Source organism: Aptenodytes patagonicus, chromosome 3 (genome assembly GCF_965638725.1).
Source record: "Aptenodytes patagonicus chromosome 3, bAptPat1.pri.cur, whole genome shotgun sequence".
NCBI classification, from domain to species: Eukaryota; Metazoa; Chordata; class Aves; order Sphenisciformes; family Spheniscidae; genus Aptenodytes; species Aptenodytes patagonicus.
In genome coordinates, this window is record NC_134951.1 from 113,634,445 (window position 1) to 113,661,743 (window position 27,299).

The 27,299-nt window shown below is 45.9% G+C and overlaps 1 protein-coding gene across 1 annotated transcript; it reads right to left on the reverse strand.

Moving 5' to 3' along the window:
- KCNK12 (potassium two pore domain channel subfamily K member 12) lies at window positions 1–26,900 on the reverse strand. The gene is made up of 2 exons (XM_076334733.1): window positions 26,549–26,900; window positions 1–4,986 (listed from the first exon to the last, which is right to left on the reverse strand). Exons 1-2 carry the CDS (start codon window positions 26,898–26,900, stop codon window positions 4,091–4,093), a joined length of 1,248 nt encoding a protein of 415 aa, XP_076190848.1. The 3' UTR covers window positions 1–4,090.
- Window positions 26,901–27,299: the final 399 nt, after the last annotated feature.

A 27,299-nucleotide genomic window follows, 5' to 3' on the forward strand; every position in this document is an offset into this window, starting at 1 on the left:
CAGGTGAACGCGGTATCTCCTCCTTTCGTGCTGGAGGTCTGAGCAACTCACGCCTGTGCAATCATTGCTCTCCCTAGGGACTGTCTCACAGAGAAGTCCCAAGTCCTGTAGCTCTCTGCTGCTCCTGAATGCTCTTCTTAGGCTCAGACAGCAAAAGACCAGTTTGGGACACGGGTCTGAGCTCCCGTCTGTGCTGCCTGTACAGCTGCTCAGCAGGCAACTGGGATGTCTGGGTCTGTGCCAGCTAGGAGTCACTGCTGCTGTTTTGCAGGGTGGTACAGAGGGGGTTCTACCAGGGAAGATGAACTTTTAAATCCTAAGTTAATCGCATTCTTTCAAGGCTGTCCAAAAATAAAACCTGGAAAAGAAAAACATTTCAAGAATGTAATACAACTCCCAAGTTACCTGAAAAGAAAGTGCAATCTAGTGCAGTGTGCTTTCACTGTCCCACTCTGTTCCTTCAGTTTCCTTCTGATTTCTTGTGCTTCAGCCTGTGTCCGGATATTGCAGGTATCTGCTTTTTCTGTGAAAATGAAATACCAGGAGGAATTGCACTTGGTGCAACTGGTTCACGTTTAGGGTTTAATTCACAAAAGGAGCAGGCTGCCCTGGGGAATCCCGAGTTGGACCATGCACAAAAAAAGAGAGGAGTTAGGTACCCAAGTCTGGCAAGTTTAAAGAGAAGTTGTTATAAAAAAAGCTAAAGAAAGCGCAGGAAGGACTAGGAAAGACAGATTTCAAATCTCCTGTGTCCTCTTGGCTCATGTACTCATGCAACACGGGTGATGGGTGCCCAGGTAGCGCTAGCAGGCAGAAGAGTAGAGATTTGGAGCTTGGTTTTCATGCGTCCTTGAAAAATACTTCAGCTGCTGAGTATGAGGGAACTGTAAGGCCACTCCTTGTGAGACCCAGTTCAGTAATCGTGCTCTGAACCCTCTCCTAAACTGGCCTTGCTGAGCCAGATGGGGTTGGGGATTTTTAAGGGGCTTAGATACAAGCTGGGGGTCCCTGTGGTTGAGTTGTGTCAGCTTCTGGGGATATGTGCGCTGCAAGAAATAGGGGCACTGGCAGAAAACTGGGCATGCACTTCATATGCCTCTGAGGCTAAGGAGAAGCAGAATGGAGTTTATCAAGGATCTTGGGAGTAAAGAAACATTAGACCTACATGCATAGAGTAGCAATCAGATGCCCAAATCTCTTGGGGAACCCAGCTCTGGGAGCCAATCCAACTCCCCCTGAAGTCAATAGGAACTGCAAAGGGTCCTGCAATGGCACCACTGTGACCAATGGTACCAAAAAGACTCAGAAACTTTTAAATCATGTTACAACAGACTGCGTGTCTGCCTTTGACTGGACTCAGAAAAAGTACAGAAATAGCAGAGGAGGTATGTACAATTTCGTATTACTTCACTGTATTTCCCAGGCAGGAATAGGTAGTTTGAAAACAATTTACAAACATTTAAACAGGTCCCTAATCACAGTTGTAATATTTATCCTTTAAAAACAACTTACTGAAAAAATAAAACCCCTTAATTTGCAAATTTGTTATCATAAAAATATAGTTCTTGAGCTCACAGAATGTTAATGCATTTAAACATGTTTTTATGAGTAAAATGATAAACCTAAGTAATTCTGCTGTGGTTTGGGATCCTATTTATTCAAACTCAAGACCTTTGGGACACAGCCCGTCTGCCTCGATTTAGGCAGCACTTCACACAGCGGGGTCTGTTCTAATGAGTAATAGTCCCTGTGATGGCAAATGTACCAAGACACAACCCTAAGAGAGGTCTAGCTGCAAGAAGAGAGCAGCGCCCCATACACACTCTTAATAAACACATAAATCATCACAGTTAAAGAGATTTACCCCTGGGGGTAATCCCGAGGGAAAAGAACAGATTTTTATTCGTTTGGTTCCCTGCCTCTGCCGTTTCCAAAAATGGTCCCTGCAGCTCTGGAAGTCGCCTTCCTGAACTGGGTCCTTGCAGTCGGTCTTTGAGTCTTCCCCAGACCACGACCTGCCCCTACACATCCTGCTTAAATTTATCCTTCAGTGGGCTTCAAAATAGCATCACCAAACACTTTGACCTCTGCCTGCTTCTTCAAAGGGCCACTCAAACGTAGCATGTGAGATGGAGTGCACAGACAGACAGGCACATGGACACATGGACCTTGGGGGCGTCTCTCTGCCACCAGGGAAGCTCCTTGCCAGATGAATGCCTCTTGAATGCGGTCTCTGCCATACCACGTACTCTTAAGTATGAGAACACAAACATTGAGTGTTTCGGGCCAAACACATCTTAATAAAAGCTGTGACTACGTTTATAGTATGATACAGATCCACGTGTGATGGTTTATCTGCTGCTCTGGTTCCTTCTCCTTCAGGCAAAAGATACAATCGCTGCCATACTTCAGCTGGCAGTGTGACACTTGGCAGGCTCAAGTGTGCAAAACCTCAAATTAAAAGTTAGTTTTCTGAGTTTAAATTCCAAAACAGTTTGCACTACTACAAATTTAAAGGAAAGCAAACTGATGGATACCTCAAACCCATCCAAAACAAAGTAAAGTAAATAAACAACAGAGTAAAATATCTATATGAAACTTCATGGAAATATTTTCAAACATTTCTAATATTCCTAGTTTGTTTTCATCAGCTTTTTCCATTTATTCAGCAATCAACCTAGTACTCATGATCTTGCCTATAATTACCCAAGTTGTTTTCAAGAGCTGACCATTGTGGCTTCTCAGACTTCACGCTTAAGTTATATTTCTTGCTGGAATCAGCAGAAGCCTTTTTATTACCTTCACAGCATTAACGGAGCGGCATAGTATAGAGAATTTAGAGAAATGATCCAGAGCTTTGCACATATTTCTGAAAGAGATTTGCAGTAATTCCTATGCACCCATTTGTCATGCTGAACTAGACACTCAGACCAGGTTCGCTTGAAGATGCTTCCGGTTCTTCAGTGGTTTGGGCTAGCGCAGGTTAAATATGACTTAAGACAGTAGCAACAGCCTTAGGCCAATTTATGACTTAGTACCAATGTTTTGAGAGAAGCTAGTTTCTGGGGGAGCTCCAAAGCAATGCTCTTCTGTATAACCTTCACAATCGGATTTGTGGGAAACAAGTACAGAACAAAGAACTGCAAAGAAACCATTTGCGTGAATCTCTGCAACAATACTGCAGAAGTAAAAGATGCAAATTTAGGACAACAGAGAGCCTACATTCATTTTAGCTACTTATTTTCATGTAAAAGTAATGAAATAAGTATTTCAGTGGTGATGCAAACATTTGACACCAGAGGTGCGTACTGGCTTCTCTTGCATTAAATGAAGTCAGTACCGAAGTTGACAATTGCCTGTTTTCAGTAATTCAGCAGGTAGGAATAGTTTTGCACGTTTTAACACGGTTCTTGATAACCCCCTGACTTTTAAGAGTTAGGTAGCAGGTAGCGTTTCAGACAAGACTGGCTAAAACCCAACATTTATAGTCAGGGGAATTCAGCCCATTTGATCCTCTACCATTGAAGTCAGTAGGATTAATCAAGTGAAGCACAGTTACCCTAAAGCTGGTGTAACTGCAGTCACCTACGTGTATGTTATATACAGGCCTGCTATGAGGAATTGCTGAAGAGAGTTGAGTACAAAGTTCAGAGCCAGATCCAGACTCCAACAAACGGTGAGATACTCGTTTAGCCAAACCTTATCAACCCCAAGTTTGAATCTGGAGCCGAACTTGCCCATTTTATGCATTTTAACCCAGAGTTTGGGTTCAGGCTATGTTCTGAAGAACATGTTGGTTTTGACACCACCGTAACCATGCAAACCATTCTTCTATAATTGCATCAGATTCTGCATCAAAGACATCCAAGTCTCTTCCAAAAAACTTCTTTGGGGAAAATTATAACATTACGGTAAAGATGTTACTGCATATCAGAGAAGACTTATAAAACCCCCAGAAACTAAAATGCTGAACGCCCAATGAATACCAAGGCTGTCTCTGAAGTTAAAACTTTCCAGTAGTTTACAGTGATAATTCCACCCTAATCACCATTTTATTTTTATTAAAGAAACAAAAGGAATTTCAAAAACTCTACCTAGAATCACTTGTTTCTGCCAAGCGGTTGTTCATGATGGCTAGAGCACCCACCCCTGCGGAGAAACCGTTTTGTCTTGTATTGATACAAACGTTCCTCGGGTAGCCGTTGGCTGTCTCGGACAACTGCTTTTGCAAAATGGCCAGGGATACTTTATTCGATGCCGTGAGCTCCCTCATGGAGATCATCTCTCCAGAGAGCCTCCTCCCCTCGGTGTCGCTGTCGTACTGTCCATCAGCGTCCATTGAGATGTTACGTCGACGTAGGCGGGCTCCTGGGGTGATGGCGTTACGACGTCCGAGGCGGGCACTTGATTTATGGCACTTTGGGCAACATCTGCATTCGAATTTTTTCAACACCCAGTTCAAAACTTGCTTGATTACGATTGAGATGACATTAAAAAGAGAGTATATGCAACATACCCCCATTAATATAAATATGAAGTTTCCAAATCTGTATAATCCCTGATTTTGGTACACAGCATTTTGGCTGCTTACCAAATCTCCAAAGCCGATGGTGCTGAAGGTGACAAAGCAATAGTACAAGGAGTCAATGTAGTTCCATCCTTCCACCGCTGTGTACATTGCAGAGGCGCAGCAGGAAAGGGTAATAGCAAAAATTCCCAGAATCAGCATCACGTGGTAAACGGACGGCTTCCATCCCACAAGGCTGCCCACCCCCGACATAGCTGGCCCCCTTCGGAAGTTAGGAGGTAGGAGACCACTTCTTCGCAGCTGTCTCTCATGGCACGCCTTCATGATAAATGCCAGGAGAGAGATAATGCGCTCCAAGAAGAGGTTGAAGAAAAGGATAGTCCCGGCACACCCAAAAAGGCCATAAACGATGAGGAACACTTTTCCAGCCACGGTTGCTGGTGTGGTCATCCCGAAACCTAAGGTGTGGAGATAAATGAGTAATGTTAATGACATGGTTTTTCATGCGTAAGCTCAGGATGTATGTAACTTAACAAAGCTCCCATCTCACTGGACAAAAGAAGGAGTGCTACCTCTAAGTCAGTTTAGGCCAACAGGAAACCGAGTTCTGTAAAGAATGAAGAAGGCACCAGAAAGCTCAACGAGATGACCAAAACTCAAGAGAGAGCAAAACATCCTCGCAGAGATGAAAGATGATATTAACAGAGAAACACCACTCTGTAAATGCAGGTGGAAGCATTCCTGAGCCCAAACCACCTCGAGATGAGACGAGGTGAAGAGGCCATTTCCCTGCTCCCACGTGCGTGTGCCAGTGTGGCCTGATGGAAAGTTTAAGCTCTCTATTGACAAGCTGCAACCCAGCGTAACGCTATTGTTATCGAGGGCTGATAGTACCACTCCCACTGAAAAGATGGAAGGTTTCAGGTTGTATGTGTAACAGAAAAAAACCCTCACCTCCCAAAGATGGAATATTGTTTTAAAAATAACAGCACTTTAAAGTCTTAACCAAATCCCAACTGCAACTAGCCCACCTGATATAATCACAGAAGGAAGTAAAAGCCATGGCCCTGTTTTAAGTGATCAGCGAGATATCCCTGCTACAGAGCCACCTGGCAGACTGGGAGCACTAGGGTCTTGCAGGCTGATAATTACAGCAGGGAAAAACACTGCCACACAGTTAAATAGAAAAATTGGAGTATACAAACTCTGGAAAGATCCAGCAGCAATATTAATTCACCTCTTCTGTACAAGAATTGTCTTCTGACATTATTCATACACATAATTTTATATATAAGCAGTAATGCCTTGTAGCTATAGATGCTTAAATAACAGCAAAAGTGGTCTTAAATTTGCATGCAAATAAATACAGTAAGTTTGCTCCATGTTATTTGCTGATACCAGTTACTTTATGAAAAAGAATTACATATGTTTCACATGCTATCTCAGGAAGATTCTTCTGAAACTTAATTCTGCAGGCATTGCCCTTGTTCTGCTCTTCTTCCCTGTAAAAATGCTCAGTGGTTCAGTCAGAAAGCATACTGATGGGATTGAGGTAACTGCTCATGTCCCATGAATAACTAACTACATCTAATCTAAATTAACGGTTTGTGAAAAATCCACATGCTAAAATTTCTTTACCTTATTGTTCCATGAAAATGCTGAGCAAGTAACGTATTCGGGGAGGTAAGTATCAACATCAGACCACATCAATCAAAGTTTGCAAAGAAAAAGGAGCTGCTTTTAGCATAGAGCATAATGAAATCATTAAATCCAGTTTATTATCATGACGCACCTTTAAACAGCAACAGGAAGATATTCCCTATGTATAATGAGTTGAGGCTGCTGCTTGAAATCTATTGATTTATTTTTGTAATGGCTGTATTTTTCTGGGTAATTTATTTGTGCTCCGTTCATACTTCATTGATACAGAATTTCGCATTTGTTGATAAAAGAATGTAAATGCTTGTGACAAGTAAACTTGGAAATATCTTTTCAATGACATGAAGGTGCACGAGGAAAGAGGTGGTCCTACTTTCACAACAGATTTGGCATGCTTGGAAACAGCTGTTTGACAGCAATTCGGACTGTACTGCATCATCAGTATCTTCACCGTAGAAACAGTCTTTTCTGTAAAAGACAGTGAAAAACTTGCACAGTATTACCAGAAAATAAAAAATTACCAAAGAGTTATTAGATTCTGTTTTCTGGACCCACGGTCTCTCCATTCTGTCGTGCTAAAAGACCACCTTTCAGCAGATCTCACAAAGCCTGCCTTGGGGTCCCAGGCTTAACACGAGGGAATGGGAAGCTCCTCTCAGTTCCTCCTCCTCTCTGGGGTGAAGCTGTTATCTGGGTCAGGCTGGCTGCTTGCAGGACCCTTCTCATTTGATGATGAATATCCACTAGTGTCTGGTCCCCAGAAGAAGCCAGGGAGCCTGTTGCGGTTGCCAGCTAGGGATACCCAGCCAGCTCATTATGGAGAAGGCATCTGTTCGCCCATGCCTTGTCAGCAAAGCATTTAAATATGTGCTTCACAGCAAGCATGTGAACACCACCATCAAAATAAATGGGTTTATTGTCACACATATGGCTAGACACATTTATTAATTAAAAAAAAAAAAAAAAGAGATAGTGACAGTTTGGATCAAGTTGTAAGTGTTCGGAAGCTTTTTAGTATTTTCTGGTGATCATTCATGAGAGGTGGTGAAGTTTTATATTTTTGGTGCGGTTTGTTTAAGCAATATCTTCTGAAGCATAACGTTACCAAAATTCAGTAGGTAGCTATGCAAGGTGAAAGGACCCATCACGGCAACGAGAGTGCCAAGACTTACATAAAACAGGCAAAAAGTAAGACCAGGCAGACATGGTAACTTCAGGTCAACAGCTAGCAGATAGAAGTGCGCTCGTGTACTCTTCGTACAGGGTCTTCCTTTGCTAGCTGTGTTTGTCCCGTCAGTACCACCTGGACCACAGGGGGTTAGTCCTGTGTTCTGTACAACACGCCTGAACTCAGCCCCTGCTCAAGGCTAAGTACATCATGATGCCTGGGTGAAATGAATTCATCCAGAACTGCCTGTGCTTCTGAGACAGTAAAAGGAAAGAAGCACAACGGTGCTTTGCATTTTTCATGGCCCCGACATATATTGTACGGGCACCTTGGGGTTGATTTTGTGTGGCCCAGAACCAATATTTCAACCTCCCTCATGCTAATTCTGCCCCACTCTGACCCACCGCTTCAGATACAAGCTCTATGGCAGCATTAATTTCAGCTGTTTGATACTTCTTCTCCCCAAACAAACAGAATTAGTAGAGCGAAGTTGATAAAAACACTCAGATAACACTTATCCTTCAGCAGCCTCTCACGGGTAAGTGCTGGCAATTAATGAGTCCCTCATCCTGACTTGCATAATAGGTTTTGTGGTTACTATTCCGCTCATCTGGACTTTTAATTTACTTAAGCTGGTGATGGATTCAAGAGGTAGTGCAACTGGACAAATTTGTGAAGACTTACGTGCCTTGTGATATGCTTCCCATTGCTCTTCCTTACTTTTCTTTTACCCATTTTCCTACGGGTAAAAGAGATGGTTGGTGCCAGAAAACAAGAAGGAATAGCGGCTTTAGTACCTGTGAGCTCTTCTCTCAGGCCAATCGGTTTGGCGACTACCTTGTAGTCTACTATATAGATTAAAGGGGGTGGCAGTTTTCCAGTAAAGATGTATTTAACCAGAGATGGAGGAAAGTTTTGGTCACCTTGAAAACCAAGCACAAGAAAGTCTTCCAGCCTTTACCATGGCATCGTGTGTCCCTGCTTCTTTCAGCCAGGCCCTCAGCTCTTCTTATAGAGGCATCCTGCCATGGGACTTGGCTCACACAGCAAGTCAGCACAATTGAGCAATCATTTTAAATCCCAGAGTGTTGATCATGAGAGTAGCATCACCTCCATCACCTCTTAATAATGCAGTTATATTTAAAGGAATCAAAAGAAACTAAAATTGTTGAATATAACTTTTTAAACAAATGATTTCTCAGAAATAAACAAAAAAAAAACCCCTATAAAGAGAATGCTGCTTCCGAAGGGAAAGAAGTTCTTGCAGCATAAAGACTAAGCTCTTACAGGGCCGGTCCCCGTGAGATGTGGGTTACAGAACACAGGCAGATAAACTAAGAGCAACTAATTTTGTTTCATGTCTGTTCCACACTTGCTTTAGTTCATGGCTTTCCATAGTCTTGGTTGGTCTTTATTGACAAACATGTATACTGCATCAAGGAAGACGTTATCATATTCTGAATTTTGAGACTAAAATTCCGTATTTGGATTCTGGTGCTCCCTTCAACCCCTTTTCCACCTGTTAGCATTTCATCATTATCGCCCCGATAGAGTCATACCTATATATTTCGCAGCTACCTCTCATTTATTCTATAGCTTCTTACCACCTAACATCCAGAAACAGTTGCCTTGGATACAGGGTCACAGCTCAGAGCCGACAAAACTGCCGCAGATGGAAAACTTCTGCTGCATCCAGTGCTTTTACCCAAGGAGTGAGAATACTATGAGGCAGTTCTTCCACCTGGCTTTGCATTTTCAGACTACAAATGAAAAACTTACTTTCCCTTTAACATCTTTGTCAGCCTGCTTTATTAAAATACCTGCCTTTGGGCTCAAACAGTAAATTTTTTTAGAGCTTTTCCATTGCCAGAGCCTTTAATATCACAGTTGCTGTACAATCACATTTGATCTTATTTAGATTACTATCTGGAAACAGAGCTCCTGAACGGTAGTGGGCTGTCCAGCACTGTGTGCATTAAAACACTAAGTTAGACCCACGCTAAGTCTGAAGACATGAGATACCACTGCGGTTTTTAGGGCTGGTCTAACCTGTATCGTGCACAAGCTTGCAGTCCTTGGTGACGCATGTACTGGAGCAGATATCCCATGGAGAAAATACTAAGTGACTATGTAACTAAGGACTGACTCCCATTATCAATCTATCTATCTATCTGTCTGTCTGTCTGTCTGTCTGTCTATCTATCTATCTATCTATCCTTGGCAATATATATACCACTTCAAGCTGAATAAGCAGGCTGTTTCTGGCATTTCCTAACTTTTTTGTAATTTTAATAACATTCTTTTAACATGGACTTGTTCTCCCCAAAGCCTACAGTAAATAGATGGTCAGGGGTCCTGTAAATTTGCTTTGTGAACGAGGGTGGGCTAAACCAGGGCTTTTTTTTCCCTAACTCCTATGGCTGTTCAGTACATAAAAATGTGCATACATGCACCCAGTTCACCAGAGACTGTGGGAAAAGATGCCCAGTCTATTCTGTGACCTGAAAGAGCACCATGATAAACTTGATGAACGTAGTTAAAAACCATCCAGGCCACTACTGTTGCTCCTTGTTACATCTCCACCGGTGAAATATTAGTCAGGTGTTTGAGACAACTGCTACTCAAAAGGAGCCACACTGGCAGAACAAAGGCAGGAGATGATTAATTGAACATTAAGGAGTTTCAAGAAGCTGCAGGCAATTATTAAAGGCTTTCCACAGTACCAATTTTATTCTGTTTATACACAGCTGTGATCAGGTTATCGGTTGTCACGAATGCTGCTACGCATAACATCAGTGAACACCAGAATCAATCACCCTTAGCGTTTCTCTGCTGGCTGTGATTTAAACCGCAGCCTGAAAGGTCATGGCCACATTTTCATTCCTCTTTAAAGTACATTGGTTTTTAAAAGTTAATAGAATTGTCAGCCTAAAATAACCTAGGCTTCCTTGACAAAAAGAAGTGATTAAATTGGCAACCATGACAATAAATAAAAGCTAAAGCTAATAAATAGCTGTTAGCTACCAAGTGCATGTGAAGGGTATAAAAAGAGACCAAGAGGTACCAATATTTTTCTGTAGAGGTGAATGACAAAGACAAACCTAAAATTATGCCAAAAAGTGACTCGGGTGAGGATGAGAGACAGGGCTGGGCAGCGGCGCCTTGTGCCCAGGGCTGGGAGGCAGCAGGGCAGCTCCATCAGGCCAGGGATGCCCGGACTCCCTGGCTCCTCTGGCAACCTGTGATTTCTGCTCATGGGTTCGTGCTCCCACGGGCATCCCTGGAGAGCAGTGGGATGCCATGAGGGGCTGCCCCGTGGGGACAGGGCAGGAGGCACCTGCAGCGGGGAGCGGTGTGATGGAGAGGGCTGTGGAGGTAACCAGAGGCGCTGGTGGCTGTGATCCTCGGGTTGAAGAGGGGTCTTGGGTGCTCTGGAGAGGAAATTTTGGAGGGGAGGTGGTGGTGAAGGATCTCCTCTGGTAGCAGGGGGACAGGATAGCCAGTTGGGGGCTAAGAAGCTGCAAGGAAACCTCTGTCTCGTGAAGTCCCCTGAAGATGGGAATATGAAGCCTGACCCCGCATGCAGGGTACTCGCATGTGGAGGTGCTGCCGTGTGTGGCTGATACCTGGCCACGTCAGCAGGCAGGTGACGAGAGGACACCATGTCCTACAGAGAAGGTGTCCTGTGTGACAGAGATGGAACAACATGTTTAGGGTGAAGGATATGCCAGACCTGAGAGGAATACGGGTGAGGTTTCTTCTCAGAAAACTCAAGTGTTACCACCTTGACAGGGGTCTAAGGCATTAGGGGTACCCCCCCTAAGATCCCCCAGGAAAGGGGAGAGGAATAACCTCCTCAAAACCTGGCTGCTTGTGTATGTTTACCTTCTCCTCCTCACAGCGTTTCCCAAGTATGTTTTTCTATGCTGACACCTTCTAGTTGAGCTTTCCAAGAAAGATCTTCAATTTCTAGTGAGTACTCAGCAGGCACATTTATCAGCTCAAGTGGCCTAACTTTTGTAAATTTGAGTGATAAATGACTCTTAAAAAGAGAAACGCTGGGGCTTCAGCTTCAGCAGCAGCAGCAGTACTCTTGCTCTATTCATTTACCCGAAGTAGGCAAGCTTTTTTTTCTGAGTTGTACTGCATGTTGCCCTTTCTGTGTACAGCATGAGAAGAAACTGCATACCAAAGACTAACCAAAAAAACCCACCCTTGCTCACTACTAAATGCCATTATTGTAAACACGTAGCCCAATAAATACAGAAGGCGGCTGATCATCTGGTCTGGCCAAGCTGCTTTGGCGCAGAACCAAGACAAGAAAGAAGCAGAAGTGTCTCTAAATCAGTTTTTACAGTTCTCTGGCTGGGGCTGGCTGCTCCTCTGTGCACCTTGTACAAGCAAACGGGGACTGACTTATGCCAAGCCACCAGCGTCGCCAGGTCTTGGCCCGAGGTCTTGCTAAGCAGCCCCCCTGAAGAGGGAACACATGTGGGGGGGTCATGGGCTTGAGGCTGGAAATCTTTGGCAAGCTTATGTTTGGGTTTTCTGGTTAATCATATTGCATCAGGACACAGTTTCTAATGAGGGGCAGGGGCCCTCTCCTAAAAGGAGACGATGGAGAATGAAGTTCAGAGAAATATGAAAATCAGAGGAGTATGAATTCAAACTGCACACAGAAAAAGAAAGTCAGGACCTACAAGCTGGCATTATTCTTGCTGACTCTCATCTTAAAGGGATGGAGGTGCCCTGTGGTGTGACAGTCTTCCTTAATTTCTCCATTAACATATTGTTCATAAATAAACTTTCTTCCAGTGCTTCGCATTTTATTGCTCTTACAAATAATATAATCTTCTTCTCTGCTAAACTCTTGGAGCTTTACAGTCATAAAAATCAAGACTGAAACTATTTTCTTCATTTTATGCTACCTTTCTTGGGCAAATCTTAAGCAAGATGATACTAAACCCCCTCTTGTTTTGTCAGTCACTCTATCCCTTGGCACAGCTGGGGTGCTCTAATAGCTTGTTAAAAAGGAAAGAATACGAGTTAGTGTTGGCTAAATTAGCGCTAAAGCACCTTACAAAGGAAAACTTTGCATCCAGAAAAAAGGGATGAAAGCAGGATGCTCTTTCTTTTGGTTGCAGCCTATCTCCTTGTGAATTGACCTAAGCTAGTCCAGAGCTGCTTCTCGCGGCTGTCTCCACACCTGATGATCAGAGTGTCCTATCTTTGGTTTGTTTTCTTTCCTTATCGTAACAGCTGGGTGAAAACCATTTTGCTATAATCTTTTCTGAAATGGTGGTGGTGTTAATAATGGAAAAATATAGCCCACAAGCTCCGTGGTTGTTTAAGTTATATTACTGTGGAAAAAGACTTCCTTGCTCTAGAGGCTAATGGTCTTCAAAATCCTGCCCTGACAGCTGTCAGGGCTGTATCAAACCCTTGCTCACATTTGAGGTTGTGGCCAGAAGCATCTGCCTTGGCTTACTGCACTGCCAAGCCTCAGCTAAAACACAGGTTTCTGAGACACTATCAGGCAGAGGAAACTTCTCTGAATTTAGAGTATATTTTCAAAAATCTGCAGAAAACAAAAGCATGATAACCAAGAAACACACAAAGTCTGTCTCAGTAACTGTGGATATACATGAAGGCATATCCAGTCCAAGAGTGGCCAATTCCTCCTCTCTCTTGAGATGTGTCCACTATCTGAAACTATACACTGCCACCTTCTCTGACCTTCCTACAGTCTTCATGTAGCTGATGACATGATTCCAGGTGAACGTTGTTTCAAAAGTTGATTTCTCTTGCAATCGTAATTTTTCATCCTTTAAAGCTGCTTCCACTCTTACTTTCCTATGTTTTTGAGAAAGTTTTTTGTGTGGATAATTGTGTATCTAAGCAACACCCTAACAAGAAAAAGCTTATGCCTTGTCATTTCAAATGGAGTGTTTCAAACATTAAGATTCACACCTGCTTTTGCTGTTTATTGAAACTTCCAGTCGCGTTTCAGATGCCTGAGTAGACCCAAGGTTGTGCAAAATTTTTTTTCTGAACTGCAAGGAAAAAAGAATAATGGCATCCAAATTCTGTTATATTCTTGAGACATTATGGGCTTCAAAAGAATACTTGCACGTGTACTGCCACTCCAGTGCCAGTACATCTCACGATACTTCTCCTTTCAGGCTAAGAAATAGCATTATCTGAATTTCGCAAGTGATCTTGGGTATACGTCATATTTTTTCCACATGAGAAGTCTGATAAAACAAGATGTCGCTCCTGGGCTTTCTAAGCCTTACAGATGGGAAAGGCTGTCAACTGGTTAAATAACTGGCTTATCTTTTGACTGGATAAAACAATAGACTTGCAGCATTTTTTTCTGCCATTGGTGTTTGTGCAGGTATTCAGAGAACATCTATTTCTTGATAGCTATCTCAGCTCTTCTGCTTTACAAAGAGTCAGGCTATAAAGATGGACCTGTAGGACAAAAAGGACCTAAACATACAGGGCAAAATCTTTTGCACTGTTTGGCCATTTTTTCCTGAATTTCTGTGCAAACTTCTACCATTATGATTTAATGAAAAAAACCTGACCAATCTACCTCAACTTTTTAATGGTTTAAATATGCCTTCCTGAGTCCCTTATTTCAAAAAGTTCCAGCTGAAAGAAAAGCAGCTAATTCTTAAGCATCTTTTAGCTCAGGCAGCTCTTCTAATTCATTCACGAAGACACAAAGACCTAATTTTAAGTAACTGTAATAGAAATATAGGGTGACAGGACTGCTGACTAACCAGTTATTTCTCCTTTTCTATTTCGGCATTTAACTCTTTCTTCCTTAGTATGCATTTCCCTTGACTACTTTTAAATTTAATAATACTGAACAACTTTGCCACTTTGTCAAGATCATTTTGAGCTTTTGATTTTATCCGAGATTTTCCCGGTCCTTGCAGCTCTGCCAGTAGCAGTTTTTGTAAATGGACAAACTATTTTATCACACAAGTTTTTCCCCCCACTCCCCATTAACATCACCATTTGGATTGAAGATCTTTACACCTCAGTCATTTCCATCATCAAAGGCTTAAAGTAGACTCAACTTCATACACATTGAGCACAAGTGACATTGTATTTTTTATTTATCATCATGAGATAAATATATTGCTTGCACAATACTCAGTCTGAGCAAAGAGATGACAGAATATTCAATAATGAATAACCAAAAGGATTCCACCCAGTTTTCCTTTAATTGAAATTTACTGAACTAGTTTCTCATCCAGTTCTCATGTGGGCAAATTTCTCCTAATTGCTGTTTCTGCCTTGATTAAATTTGCCTGCCTAAAACTTGAGAAGAATGTGAACATTTGGCCCATCATTTCTAAAGGGGAAGAAGCTGCAGTGGTACAAGCTCAGAGAGTTTAAAGTTCATTGAGGAATCACTGTGGGGCTATATTTGTTATCAAGGTATTATCACTTTTTTCATCAATGAGTAAGGAGCACTTACTACGGATTTTTAAACATGAGCAATAGCAGTGCCTCACCCATGTAAGTAATCCCATACTTTAACATCAAGCCGTTCAATTTCTTATCTTATTGCACTCCAAAGCTTTAATTACTTGAAAAGGCTGCTAATGCTTTGCCTCTTCTCATGCAATTAGATTTAATTTTCATTGTGCTGCTCTTGGTTTGATTCAAGAGAGTTTGCATTGAAACCTTCCGATGTCTATAGCTAGGTGTGCCACCCGTCAATAACTTCAGCAGAAGCAGGCTATTGAGGAGCTATAAAATTAAACATATTTGATTTGTCTGGATTGCTATGCAATTGCCCCTTAGGTTATAATTCTGTTTGTTACTTAAGTGCTTCTATTCACAAAAGGTTTTATTATCACTTCTAAGATTTATTGTCCTCAGGAGGACTTTCATTTTTCAAATGTTTACCAGCGTGAACCCTAATCATTGTCCTTGCCTACCTTCTCCCAAAATGCACTCAGATATGCACTTGGTGCTGACACACTATGAAAATTGTCTCTTTTGATAAAGGTAAGCAAGGCTTATATGGATCATGGGTACAGGCTGTGTTTCCACTAATATCAGGCTGTATTCATACCAAAAATTGCAGATGAAATGTTCCATGTTGGTTTTCTGTTCCTTTAAGCCTGATGCTATTATGGCAAGAAGTAAAATTCTCATTGACTTCAATAGCTGCAAAGATAAGGTAATACTGCATTCATTAAAATAAAGAAATTACATTGTATTTTCCAGCACACCACCAGGAGTGGATATTGTTACATGAAGTTAATTGCCAATAAATCTAGCCTATAATTGTTTTCCTCTTCTCTCCACGATGAAGAGCAATTAAAGTTCACAGAAAAGCAAGACTGTGCTTGCAAAGATGACCCATCAGTAAAAGTGAGAAAAAATTATGAAGTGTATATGATCTGTGTCAAACTGAAGACAACTGGAGAAGGGAGAAAGATTTAGACTGAAAAAAGAAAAGAGGGTCAATAGCAGGATTAACACTAGAGAAGAGGGACAGGTGTGATTAGGAGCAGAAGGAAACTGTAAAGCTTTACTTCTGACTTCTTTGGTAGTTATTAACTTGAAAGACTGCAAAGACGTGAAACAAATATTCAAAATTTAATCAAGCAAACAAATCATCAGTAGAGGAGGGCGTGCTGACTGGGAGGGAGGCAGCAGAAATTAAGAGTGCCTGGGAAAGGCAGGTGACCAGGGAGCGTTAGATAAGCTGTAAGAGAAGGAAAGGGGGAATATCCCTAGGAGAGCAAAGGGGGACGGCAGAGGCTAGGGACTGGCTGGGCTCCATGGGAACACAGCCCGTAGGGTTTCAGGCAGGATTTGGAATTACGAGCCCACAGCAAACAGGGCAGCTGATAAGCCCAGTAATTATGATCCCTCACTGCTATTACAGGCGCGGTAATTGGTTTACAGGGAGGTTGCTTAGTAATACGGACCGCCTGGCTGGAGCCACGCCTGTCACCTCCGCGGATGGAGAGCTGTCAAAGCGGTATTTTGGCCCACCAACGTTTGGTTTGTAATCACACCTCACATTTACAGGCTCTTGTAAATGCCTAGGGAACTGAAATACAGGTATTTGCTGCCCAGCAGGAATATCACTGAAGACCAAACTGAATGTTGTGCTACGCGGGAGGTATGTACCCACTAAGTAGACACTGTTCCTTCAATTACCTGAGCTAGAGGGACCCTACAGGCTGCAAAAATGGAGAATCCTTGATGATGAACTCCAGTTTGTCTTTGTTTCGAACCTGAACCAGCACACAGTAAGTCAATATAAAACTTCCCCTGACTTCTGAGATGCAGGACCGTATCTCATGTGATGCCAGGCAAATTCTTTATTCCCTGATCTTATAGACAGGCTTTGGTTTTTGGGTGACTGCTCTGAGATGCTGCGGCACTCAACATTCAGTTCGGAGACCCCAGGTTTCAGTGCTCCAGCTGAGCACCCCAAAGTCCAGACCCACAGCGAAAAGAAGTGCAATTTGGTCATCCCCTGGCTTAACGTCTCCAGCCATAAAACAACAAATAAATCTCCATTGTACTGATGTTAGTGTTTTGAAACGTAGCGTTTCATAGATAGGGTTTAATATTTAAGAAACCTCTGAAACGCTTAGATTAAGTAATCTGAGGTGATATGCTCTGTAGAAATCACTCAGTTTAGATAACCAAAGCACAGTAACAGTTGTACTTCCTGGGTCTGGCAAAACTACAGGGGCAGGTAAACCCTAAGCAGTACTGAGTCTGATTAAAATAATATTTTCAAAAATGTTTTTTCTTTTAAAAAGGGCTTTATTTAAAGTACTGGGGTTCCCCCCTCCTGCTTTCTAGAATAAAAACCCAACAAATTTAGGATCAAAATTATTTCATCACGACCCTTCAGTGGGGACACCTCGTCACCTGTGTAATTACGTGGATGTACTCCAAGTAAAGCTTTCTGTTGTTGCTCTCAACTACAAGAAGGCAAGCTGTGGTTTCGATTACTTTCCTGCTCTGAGCACCCAACCTATGCCCACACATTTAGGAAATCCCCATCAGTGGTACCCAAAGAATTTAATACTCCCATGAAGCTACAGCAAGTAGAAAACATTGCTATGGTGCCAGGTCTTCATCTGAGGAAAATCACTGTAGGATCACTTCTCTCCACAGAAATATGCTGACCATTGACTTGCTGACCTCTGAGCCTCTTGCTCTCCGTTTATCGAGACTACCAAGGTGAGAAAAGAACTTTCAGATATCCACCGGCACATTGATCAAAACATCTGTCCTGGTTTCGGCAGGGATAGAGTTAATTTCCTTCCTAGTAGCTGGTACAGTGCTGTGTTTTGGATTTAGGGTGAGAACAATGTTGATAACGCACCGATGTTTTAGTTGTTGCTAGGTAGTGCTTACACTAGCCAAGGACTTTTCAGCTTCCCATGCTCTACCGACTGAGAAGGCTGGAGGTGCACAAGAAGCTGGGAGGGGGCACAGCCAGGACAGCTGACTCAAACTGGCCAAAGGGATATTCCATACCATGGGACGTCATGCTCAGTATATAAAGCTGGGGAAAGAAGAAGGAATGGGGGGACGTTTGGAGTGATGGTGTTTGTCTTCCCAAGTAACCATTATGCATCATGGAGCCCTGCTTTCCTGGAGATGGCTGAACACCTGCCTGCCGATGGGAAGTAGGGAATGAATTCCTTGTTTTGCTTTGCTTGCGTGCAGGGCTTTTGCTTTCCCTATTAAACTGTCTTTATCTCAACCCACGAGTTTTTCTCACTTTTACCCTTCCGATTCTCTCCCCCATCCCACCGGGGGGGAGTGAGCGAGCGGCTGCGTGGTGCTTAGTTGCTGACTGAGATTAAACCACGACAACATCACACACACCTAAGGAATCAGATCTGGCCACAGCAGACCAAGCTGAAACACACCCTCATACTGGCTGCAGACAGCACATAGGCTGGCAAAGAAAAATAACCTGACTCTGCAGCTTAATAATACTGCTTGCTCTCCCAACTGCTCTCTCATTAGGTTTTTGTCTGTTGTTTTTTTTGACTTCAAGAAGGTCAACTCTGGAGGCAACTGCCCCCTAATTTGAACCCTCTGCAAAAGCTGCCTGTACAAGCCTCAGAGAATTGCAGAGCCCTGAGAAAACGTAACACTGATGCTGATCAGGTGCACACTCTGGTTTGACTGTCACCTTTTGGTTTGCACTGGCCGTATAGACAGTGAAATTGCATTCACAGAGAGCAGAGAGTCAGAACCTACCCCAGCTGCAGCTCAAATTCATATCCTGAAATACATCAATGAAGAAGACAGGGCAAATATATTTTCCCCTTAAAGCCTTCAGACCAACTCGGTTATTTGTGGAATTTCTTGCCAAATTACCATGCGAAGTGCCTGCTCTTGGCCTGGCTCCTAGCAGTGCAGTCCAACGTCTGACCATGCACTTGCTGAGCTGTCTGACTGCCTTTTGCATACCACTTCCATTGAATTATCGCCTTCAGCACATCTGGACCTCCAGATTTTCTCAAAAGACACACACAGAGCCAGAGGAGATTTCAGAAGTGAGTGGTTATGGTGCCTAGGTTGTGGAGCACAAGCAGAGATGATGTGCTGGGTATGCTGGGTCCCTACAGAGGATCCAGAGAGAAGCGGGTCTAACCCAGCCGACATCCTAAGCAAGGAGAGAGCAGCTGCCAGCTAGTTAGCTGGTAGAAAATACCAAACATTACGTCTCTCATTATATGGCCTCTCTTCGTGTGGGTTCAAAGCCTATCTCACCGCAGGGCTGTGCCTTATCTCTTTGAGATGACAGCAGAGAAGAGCATGCCCCATCCCTTTGGATGGAGCTGTCAGTCCACAGGAACACTGAGTCATTTAACAGGATACGTCAGGGATAAGAAAAAGATGAATAGTCTGGCTCACACCTATACACCGTGCCCTAAACACCTGTAACGATTGCACAGATGTACAGAGGGAAGACCTTTGCATGATGATGCCAGTGCCAGCAATAGATGCCCAGAGCCTGGAGAAGGAACACAGGTCAGCAGGAGAGCGCCTGAAGAGCAGCACAAAGGAACTCCAGCCAGTAAGACAGCTTCATCAGGGGGCCAACTTAAATGCCTCTATGCAAACGCACGTAGCATGGGGAATAAACAAGAGGAGTTAGAGATGTGCGCACGCCTGCAGGGCTACGACCTTACTGGCATCACAGAGATGTGGTGGGATGGCTCCTGTGATTCGAGTGTTGGGATGGAGGGATACAGGCTCTTTGGGAAGGACAGGCAGGGGAGACGAGGAGGGGGTGTCGCCCTCTATGTCAATGACCAGCTGGAGTGCATGGAGCTCTGCCTGGGGATGGATGAGGAGCTGACCCAGAGCTTATGGGTCAGGATTAAAGGGAAGGCGGGGACAGGTGACATTATAGTGGGGGTCTGCTACAGGCCACCTGACCAGGAAGACCGGGCGGATGAGGCCCTCTATAGACAGATAGGAGCAGCCTCACGCTCACAAGCCCTGGTCCTCATGGGGGACTTCAACCACCCGGACATCTCTTGGAGGGACAACACAGCAGGGCATAAGCAATCCAGGAGGTTCCTGGAATGTGTCGATGATGACTTCCTTCTCCAAGTGGTAGAGGAGCCAACGAGGAGAGGTGCTATGCTGGACCTTGTTCTCACCAACAAGGAGGGGCTGGTGGGGAATGTGAAGCTCAAGGGCAGCCTGGGCTGCAGTGACCACGAAATGGTGGAGTTCAAGATCCTTAGGGCACCGAGGAGGGCGCACAGCAAGCTCACTACCCTGGACTTCAGGAGAGCAGACTTTGGCCTCTTCAGGGATCTGCTTGGTAGAGTGCCATGGGACAAAGTCCTGGAGGGAAGAGGGGGCCCAAGAAAGCTGGGTAATATTCAAGGATCACCTCCTTCAAGCTCAGGAGCGATGCATCCCAACAAAGAGGAAGTCAGGCAAAAACGCCAGGAAGCCTGCATGGATGAACAAGGAGGTCCTGGACAAACTCAAACACAAAAAGGAAGCCTACAGAGGGTGGAAGCAAGGACGGGTAGCCTGGGAGGAATACAGAGAAATTGTCCGAGCAGCCAGGGATCAGGTTAGGAAAGCTAAAGCCCTGATAGAATTAAATCTGGCCAGGGACGTCAAGGGCAACAAGAAAAGATTCTATAGGTACATCGGGGATAAAAGGAAGACAAGGGAAAATGTGGGCCCTCTCGAGAACAAAATGGGAGACCTGGTTACCTGGGACACGGAGAAGGCGGAGGTACTTAATGACTTTTTTGCCTCGGTCTTCACCAGCAAGTGCTCGAGCCACACCGCCCAAGCTGCAGAAGGCAAAGGCAGGGACTGGGAGAATGAATAGCCACCCACTGTGGGAGAAGATCAGGTTCGAGACCATCTAAGGCACCTGAAGGTGCACAAGTCCATGGGACCCGATGAGGTCCATCCGCAGGTCCTGAAGGAACTGATGGATGAAGTTGCTGAGCCACTATCCATCGTATTTGAGAAGTCGTGGCAGTCCAATGAAGTTCCCACTGACTGGAAAAGGGGAAACATAACCCCCATTTTGAAAAAGGGAAAAAAGGAAGACCCAGGGAACTACAGGCCAGTCAGCCTCACCTCTGTGCCTGGGAACATCATGGAACAGATCCTCCTGGAAGCTGTGCTAAGGCACATGGAGGACAGGGAGGTGATTTGAGACAGCCAGCATGGCTTCACCAAGGGCAAGTCCTGCCTGACTAACCTGGTGGCTTTCTATGATGGAGTGACTACATCAGTGGACACGGGAAGGGCTACAGATGGCGTCTGTCTGGACCTCTGTAAGGCCTTTGACATGGTCCCCCACAACATCCTTCTCTCTAAGCTGGAGAGGTATGGATTTGATGGGTGGACTGTTCGGTGGGTGAGGAATTGGTTAGATGGTTGCATCCAGAGGGTAGTGGTCAACGGCTCAATGTCCAGATGGAGACTGGTGACGAGTGGCATCTCACAGGGGTCCATATTGGGACCAGTACTGTTTAATATCTTCATCAATGACATAGACAGTGGGATCGAGTGCACCCTCAGCAAGTTTGCAGATGACACCAAGCTGAGTGGTGCAGTCGACACGCCAGAGGGACGGGATGCCATCCAGAGGGACCTGGACAAGCTCGAGAAGTGGGCCCGTGTGAACCTCATGAGGTTTAACAAGGCCAAGTGCAGGGTCCTGCACCTGGGTCAGGGCAACCCCCGGTATCAATACAGGCTGGGGGATGAAGGGATTGAGAGCAGCCCTGCTGAGAAGGACCTGGGGGTACTGGTGGATGAAAAGCTGGACATGAGCCAGCAATGTGTGCTCGCAGCCCAGAAGGCCAATCGTATCCTGGGCTGCATCAAAAGCAGCGTGGCCAGCAGGTCGAGGGAGGTGATTCTGCCCCTCTACTCTGCTCTGGTGAGACCCCACCTGGAGTACTGCGTCCAGCTCTGGAGCCCTCAGCATAAGAAAGACATGGACCTGTTGGAGCGGGTCCAGAAGAGGGCCACAAAAATGATGAGGGGGATGGAACACCTCTCCTGTGAAGAAAGGCTGAGAGAGTTGGGGTTGTTCAGCCTAGAGAAGAGAAGGCTCTGGGGAGACCTTCTTGCAGCCTATCAGTACTTAAAGGGGGCTTATAAAGAAGATGGCGGCAAACTTTTTAGCAGGGCCTGTTGTGGCAGGACAAGGGGGAATGGCTTTAAACTAAAGGGGGGTAGATTCAGACTAGATATAAGGAAGAAATTTTTTGCACTGAGGGTGGTGAAACACTGGCACAGGTTGCCCAGAGAGGTGGTGGCTGCCCCATCCCTGGAAACATTCCAGGTCAGGCTGGACGGGGCTCTGAGCAACCTGATCTAGTGGAAGATGTCCCTGTCCACGGCAGGGGGGTTGGACTAGATGACCTTTAGAGGTCCCTTCCAACCCAAACTATTCTATTCTATTCTATGATTCTATGATTCTATGATTTCTTCCCTTCTCAAAGCACCTATAACCCACACATGCTCCATCCCAAAACAATCCATCCACAGTAAGGGCACTTTTAAAAAATATTACGCTGAAAAATCACCTTTATGTATTGGACTACTTCTTTTGGCCTCATTTTTTAGTGCCTGGTATGGATTTCTATAAAGCAATTGTATCACTTGATTTTCCAAAAGATTTTGAAATGTGTACTTACATGTAAGAAGCTTGAAATCCAAATCTAGTAGTAAGTTGATATCTCAATATGTTTTAATATGTAGGTACCTAATGTTTATTCTAACATTTAAGAGAGGAAAAAAATCTGGATAGAGAGTCTAGACTCATGGACTGAGTCAGAAATCGAGAGCTTCAGGCATCCCAGAGTTGCCTTATGTGCTAGGCAGAATGAATCTGTGCTACTAGGATATGGGGAAAGCTATGACTGATGATGCTGTACTCTGCAACATTTCACCAGGAAGAAAACTGGTCTGAGTTATGCTTTGCTTTCAATCCTTAACAAAGTGCTGGGAACTATTTGTGATTTGTATTTGGGGAAGGAAGGAAAAAACCTCAACTGAAAAACAAAGTCTACTGCCAGTTAGACCAATGAATCAAGAATAAATTTCACCTAGCTGCTTCTTAAAGAAATCAGTACAAAAATAATAATAAATGCCTATGAGAAAATACCTTTTGGAGTGCAAAATAATGACTGAATAAATGGTGTAGACTGACAGCAAGCAATCAGAAATTAGACCAAAGAATCTTCTTACATAGCTCTGAAAATTGAGATGTGTCTAATAAAAAATAGACTCAACATTTCATTATTCAACCACAAACAATGCAATAATAAAAAAATGAATGCCCAGAGTGCTATCAAGAGGGTGTTTTATGGATGGTAAGCCACTCGCTTTGTGGGCTATTCAGGAAAACGCTTTAAGATTAGACTTAACGTCATTTTAACTCTCTCTCCCATTTCTTAAAGACCCCACTAACATGTTTCTTACCCAGAGGGTTTGACTGCGTCCGTGTGTAATTAGGGAAGACGCAGAACTGCAGCCAAGTAAGTACAGGAGACAAAGCACCTAACGAAGGGGAGCTGCTCAGCTCTGCAAAGGCCCTGCTCAAGGAGGGTGGATGGAGCAGTTTTCTCCAAGCCCGACTGTGCCTAACCCTTGCGTTCACAGAAGGATGAAGAATTGGAGTCTCCCTCCCTCTGTTCAGCTTACACAAACCTCGGGAAAACTTGCAGCCCTGTCCCTGGGTGACTGTATTTCCATGCCTACATATGAAGGATTTAGTAGTTTTATTAAAACCAGTGAGAGTGGAGTGAGGACTTGAAAAGACCCAGTGAGTTTTCTGTAAGTTGGAATCCTCTACAGATAAGAGGCTGAGTAACCCGTGGGTGCGTTACCCTTGACAGACACGGCGTCTACTTGCTGTTTGTTAAGCAGTGAGCAAGAAAGCTTTCCCATGCATCGCTAGGATAGGAGTGTGTTTAGCTGGAGTAATAAAGTTGCTTTGACACATGTAACTGATGAAGTTGTTGAGGAAGGCAAGCTGTTTTGACTCTAGATGTCTGGTAGTTCTTGGCGAGGTTGAGTAAAGACAGCATTCTCCTTGTCAATGAACTGTGACACCAAGGCAAATGAAATTGCTCTGAACCAGGATAATACGGTGTTTGAGCTGATAGTGGAATCAAAGGTACTCCAGGTAGGTAGGTACAGAAATGAGCTGGCTGGGATGGAACAAAGGGACCATGAAAGAATGGCTCTGGAACTGCTCCCCCAGGTGACATTTTGATGTCTACCATTTGGTTTCTCCCATGCTGCGACTGTGAGTGAGAAAGCCTTGTGCACGTTACATTATGAGTACAGCTTTTGGGTTTTAGCAGACAACTAGTTAATCTGCTGGGCTTTTTTTGCTTTTGCTGGGCAAACACAGCCACCAATAATAACTGAATACAACTGTGTGGTGGAAGAAACCTTGCCCATGGAGAAGCTGCTGAGCTCACTGAGGGCTTTGCCTCTCTACAAGCTGCAGCAGCTGGAAGAGGCGAGTGAGAAGCGGTGAGGTGAGGTGAGGTGAGGCAGCAGTTCCTCTTCTTCTGCAGGAGCTGTACATGTAGCTGGTAAAAGCTCTGCCGGGATGGGGTGCAACAGCCTCGGGACACCGGTACTCCAGGAGACACTACTCCTGCCGGGGCTGTCCAGCTCAGCACCCCCGGCTCAGCCATGGCCTTCGCTGTGCCCAAAGGCACAACTCAGCTTCACTTCGAGCCACCTTCTGCTGCACCTCCTCACCCGGAGCAAAACCTTGCTCTACAGCAGGCTCGCTGAACTGACACTAAGTACTGTAAGTAATCCAGAAGTACTAGCAGGTAGTAGGCCAAGAGAAGGTACTGCTCAGGGGAATGCTTGGCAGAATCTGGCCTCTGTTGTAGCTTGGGAAAAACAATTTTCAGCCTCCATCTCGCATGTGAGAGGTGTAGACGTTATTTGCTATAAAGAGCGAGCAGTGCCCTAGGTTGCACTACAGGAATATGAGAAACAAATTCTTGGTTCAGCCATTTACACCTGTCAAGATTGCCAAAAAACCCTGCTGAGTTTCTCATTCCCTCTGCCCAGCTACAAATGACTGCAGACAGGCCGATGAAGTGGAGATGCAGACAAATGCTTGCACATGAAGAGGAAACATTTTACATTTCAGTAACCACAGAGAGGAGAAGCCAGGGTTGGTGGAGAAGTGAATGGATCTGCGTTTACACATCACCTGAAGATTTCTCTGTTTGCTACAGTAGGTGTAAAGGAAAGAGTGGGTTTGTTAATATACTGACTTTTTTTGTCCATCCATTCAGGTCAGTCATAATGATCTCTTAAATATATATGCTCTTGTGCTGAAGAAGGCCTAACGCTTAATTAAAATGGTGTTTTAATGACTGGACTATTGAATGTACTTGAAAAGGAAAAGTTAACTGAATTATTCAATGCAAAAAGTAACAATACTTGACAACATTGCTGTAGTCACCATCACGACTCCATTATACAGATTAGTCACTATTGATAAAACATTTTCCGAACCTAATGAATGCAAGTGCAATAATGAGCTGTGCGTTTCTTCCTCTCTAATAAAGGGAAAGCATGACATTTATGTCGGAAGCCCCAAGACAATTGGCTTGTTACAAAACTTAAAAACTGGCAGAGAGAGAAAATCGGTAAGATCTTGTGTCCACAGGGACAGGACTTCTCAAGCAATACTCCTACAATACAAGCAGCAGACAGCCCAGCTTTACTTCAGGTAAATCTCCCACACGACAGTTCTTAGTGGTGCTTTTAGAGTAAAAAATTTTAAGAGTAAAAAATGGTAATTTCAGAGTAAAAAAAATTCCTCCCCCCAAAACTCACCATTTGCTCATAAAGTGCTGCTCTTCCTAAACACCTATTGGATATGAGTAACCGCAGTCAGCTGTAGCCAGCGAGGTACTGAGAATGTATATTATGGTACGGCTAGAAGACAATACGGCTTCGTGTAGCTTATGTCTTTATTCACATACGCATCTTAACTTTGCCAGCAGTTAAGACCAGTATCAAGTTCAGCGGTCAGGCACCGCGAAAGCCTGGCTATCGCTCAGCATCTTCAGCAGCCCGCTGCCTATCAGCCCCCGCGCCGCCTCTCCCGGTAACGAGCCATTCGACCATCAGGCGCATCCCGCCGCGGGCAGGGGAGCGGGCAGGGCCGTTCGGAGGGCGATCGGCCCCTCTCGCTCCTCCGGGCCGGTCGAAGCCCAACCACGCAACCGCACAACCGGCAGCAAAAGTTTGCCGGGGAGGGACGCGGCTCCCGCCGCGGCCGGCCCGGGGCACCGCCTGCCGCGACGGTCAGCGGTCCTGCGGCCCCAGCGGGAGCCGGAGCGCTGCGGAGCGGACCCCCGCGCCGGTCGCCGGCTCCGTGCACCGGGGCGGGCGGGACCGCAGGGCGAGCGGCGGGACCGCGACCCCCCGGGGTGGGGGGTGAGGGGGGACAGGGACCCGGACACCCCCCCCCCCCCCGCCCCCCGGCTGCAAGGCCCCCGGTTTCCATGGCGACGCGGCGGCGCCTCTCCCCAAACTTTGGTCGCTATAACGACCGCCCCGGGGCCGCGGCCTCAGCATCCCCCGGGCGGGCGCCTCCGCCGCGGGGCCGTCGGGGCGGCGCTCACCTATGGTGGAGACGACGGTGCCCACGAAGTAAAAGGCGCCGGGGAAGTCCCAGCGGGGCCGCAGGGCGTCGACGCGGATGCCCGCGGCCATGGCAGCCTCGTAGCTCCGCAGGAAGGCGCGCAGCTCCGGCAGGCTGATGTTGAAGATGCGGCTGAAGTTGTGGAGGGTCCGGTTCCAGCGGAGCTGCGCCGCCGCCTCCGACGGGCTCTCGAGGGCCGAGAAGACGGTGGCGCCGGCGCTCAGGTACGCCGCGATGAGGGCGGCCAGCAGCAGGAACCGCCCGTTGTCCTCGTTGAGGGGCGCCAGGCGCCGCCGGCGGCAGGAGCCCGCCGCCCCCCGCGGGGGCATCATCCGGTGCGCGGCGCGGCGGGCGCGGCGGGAGGCGGGCGGCCCCCGGCGGGGGGCGCGGGCATGGGGCGGCGCGGCGCGGAGCCCGGCGCGGCGGCGGCGGCGGCTTCGCTGCAGGGGCCGCGGCTCTGAGTCATCCCCCGGCGGGGCTGCCCGCTCGGCTGGCGGCGGCGCCCCGGGGCCGCCGGCCTCGCCCGCCCGCCCTCAGCCCGACGCCCCGCGCCCCCGGGGCCGTGGGCTGCTGCGGTGCGGCCTCGCCGGCGCGCCCCGGCCGGCTCGCTCTGGCCATGCGGGGCGGCGGCGGCGGCGGCCCCGCCGCGGGGGAGACCGCCGCGGGGGCGGAGGCTCCGCGCGGCGCCCGGTCGACGGCGGGCGGAGGGCGGGAGCGTGCGGCGCGGCCCC

Coding starts and splice junctions, on each gene's coding strand:
- KCNK12 (XM_076334733.1), bottom strand. CDS start 26,900: ATGATGCCCCCGCGGGGGGCGGCGGGCTCCTGCCGCCGGCGGCGCCTG. Junction 4,987..26,548: donor CACCGTCGTCTCCACCATAG/GTGAGCGCCGCC, acceptor TCCACACCTTAG/GTTTCGGGATGACCACACCA.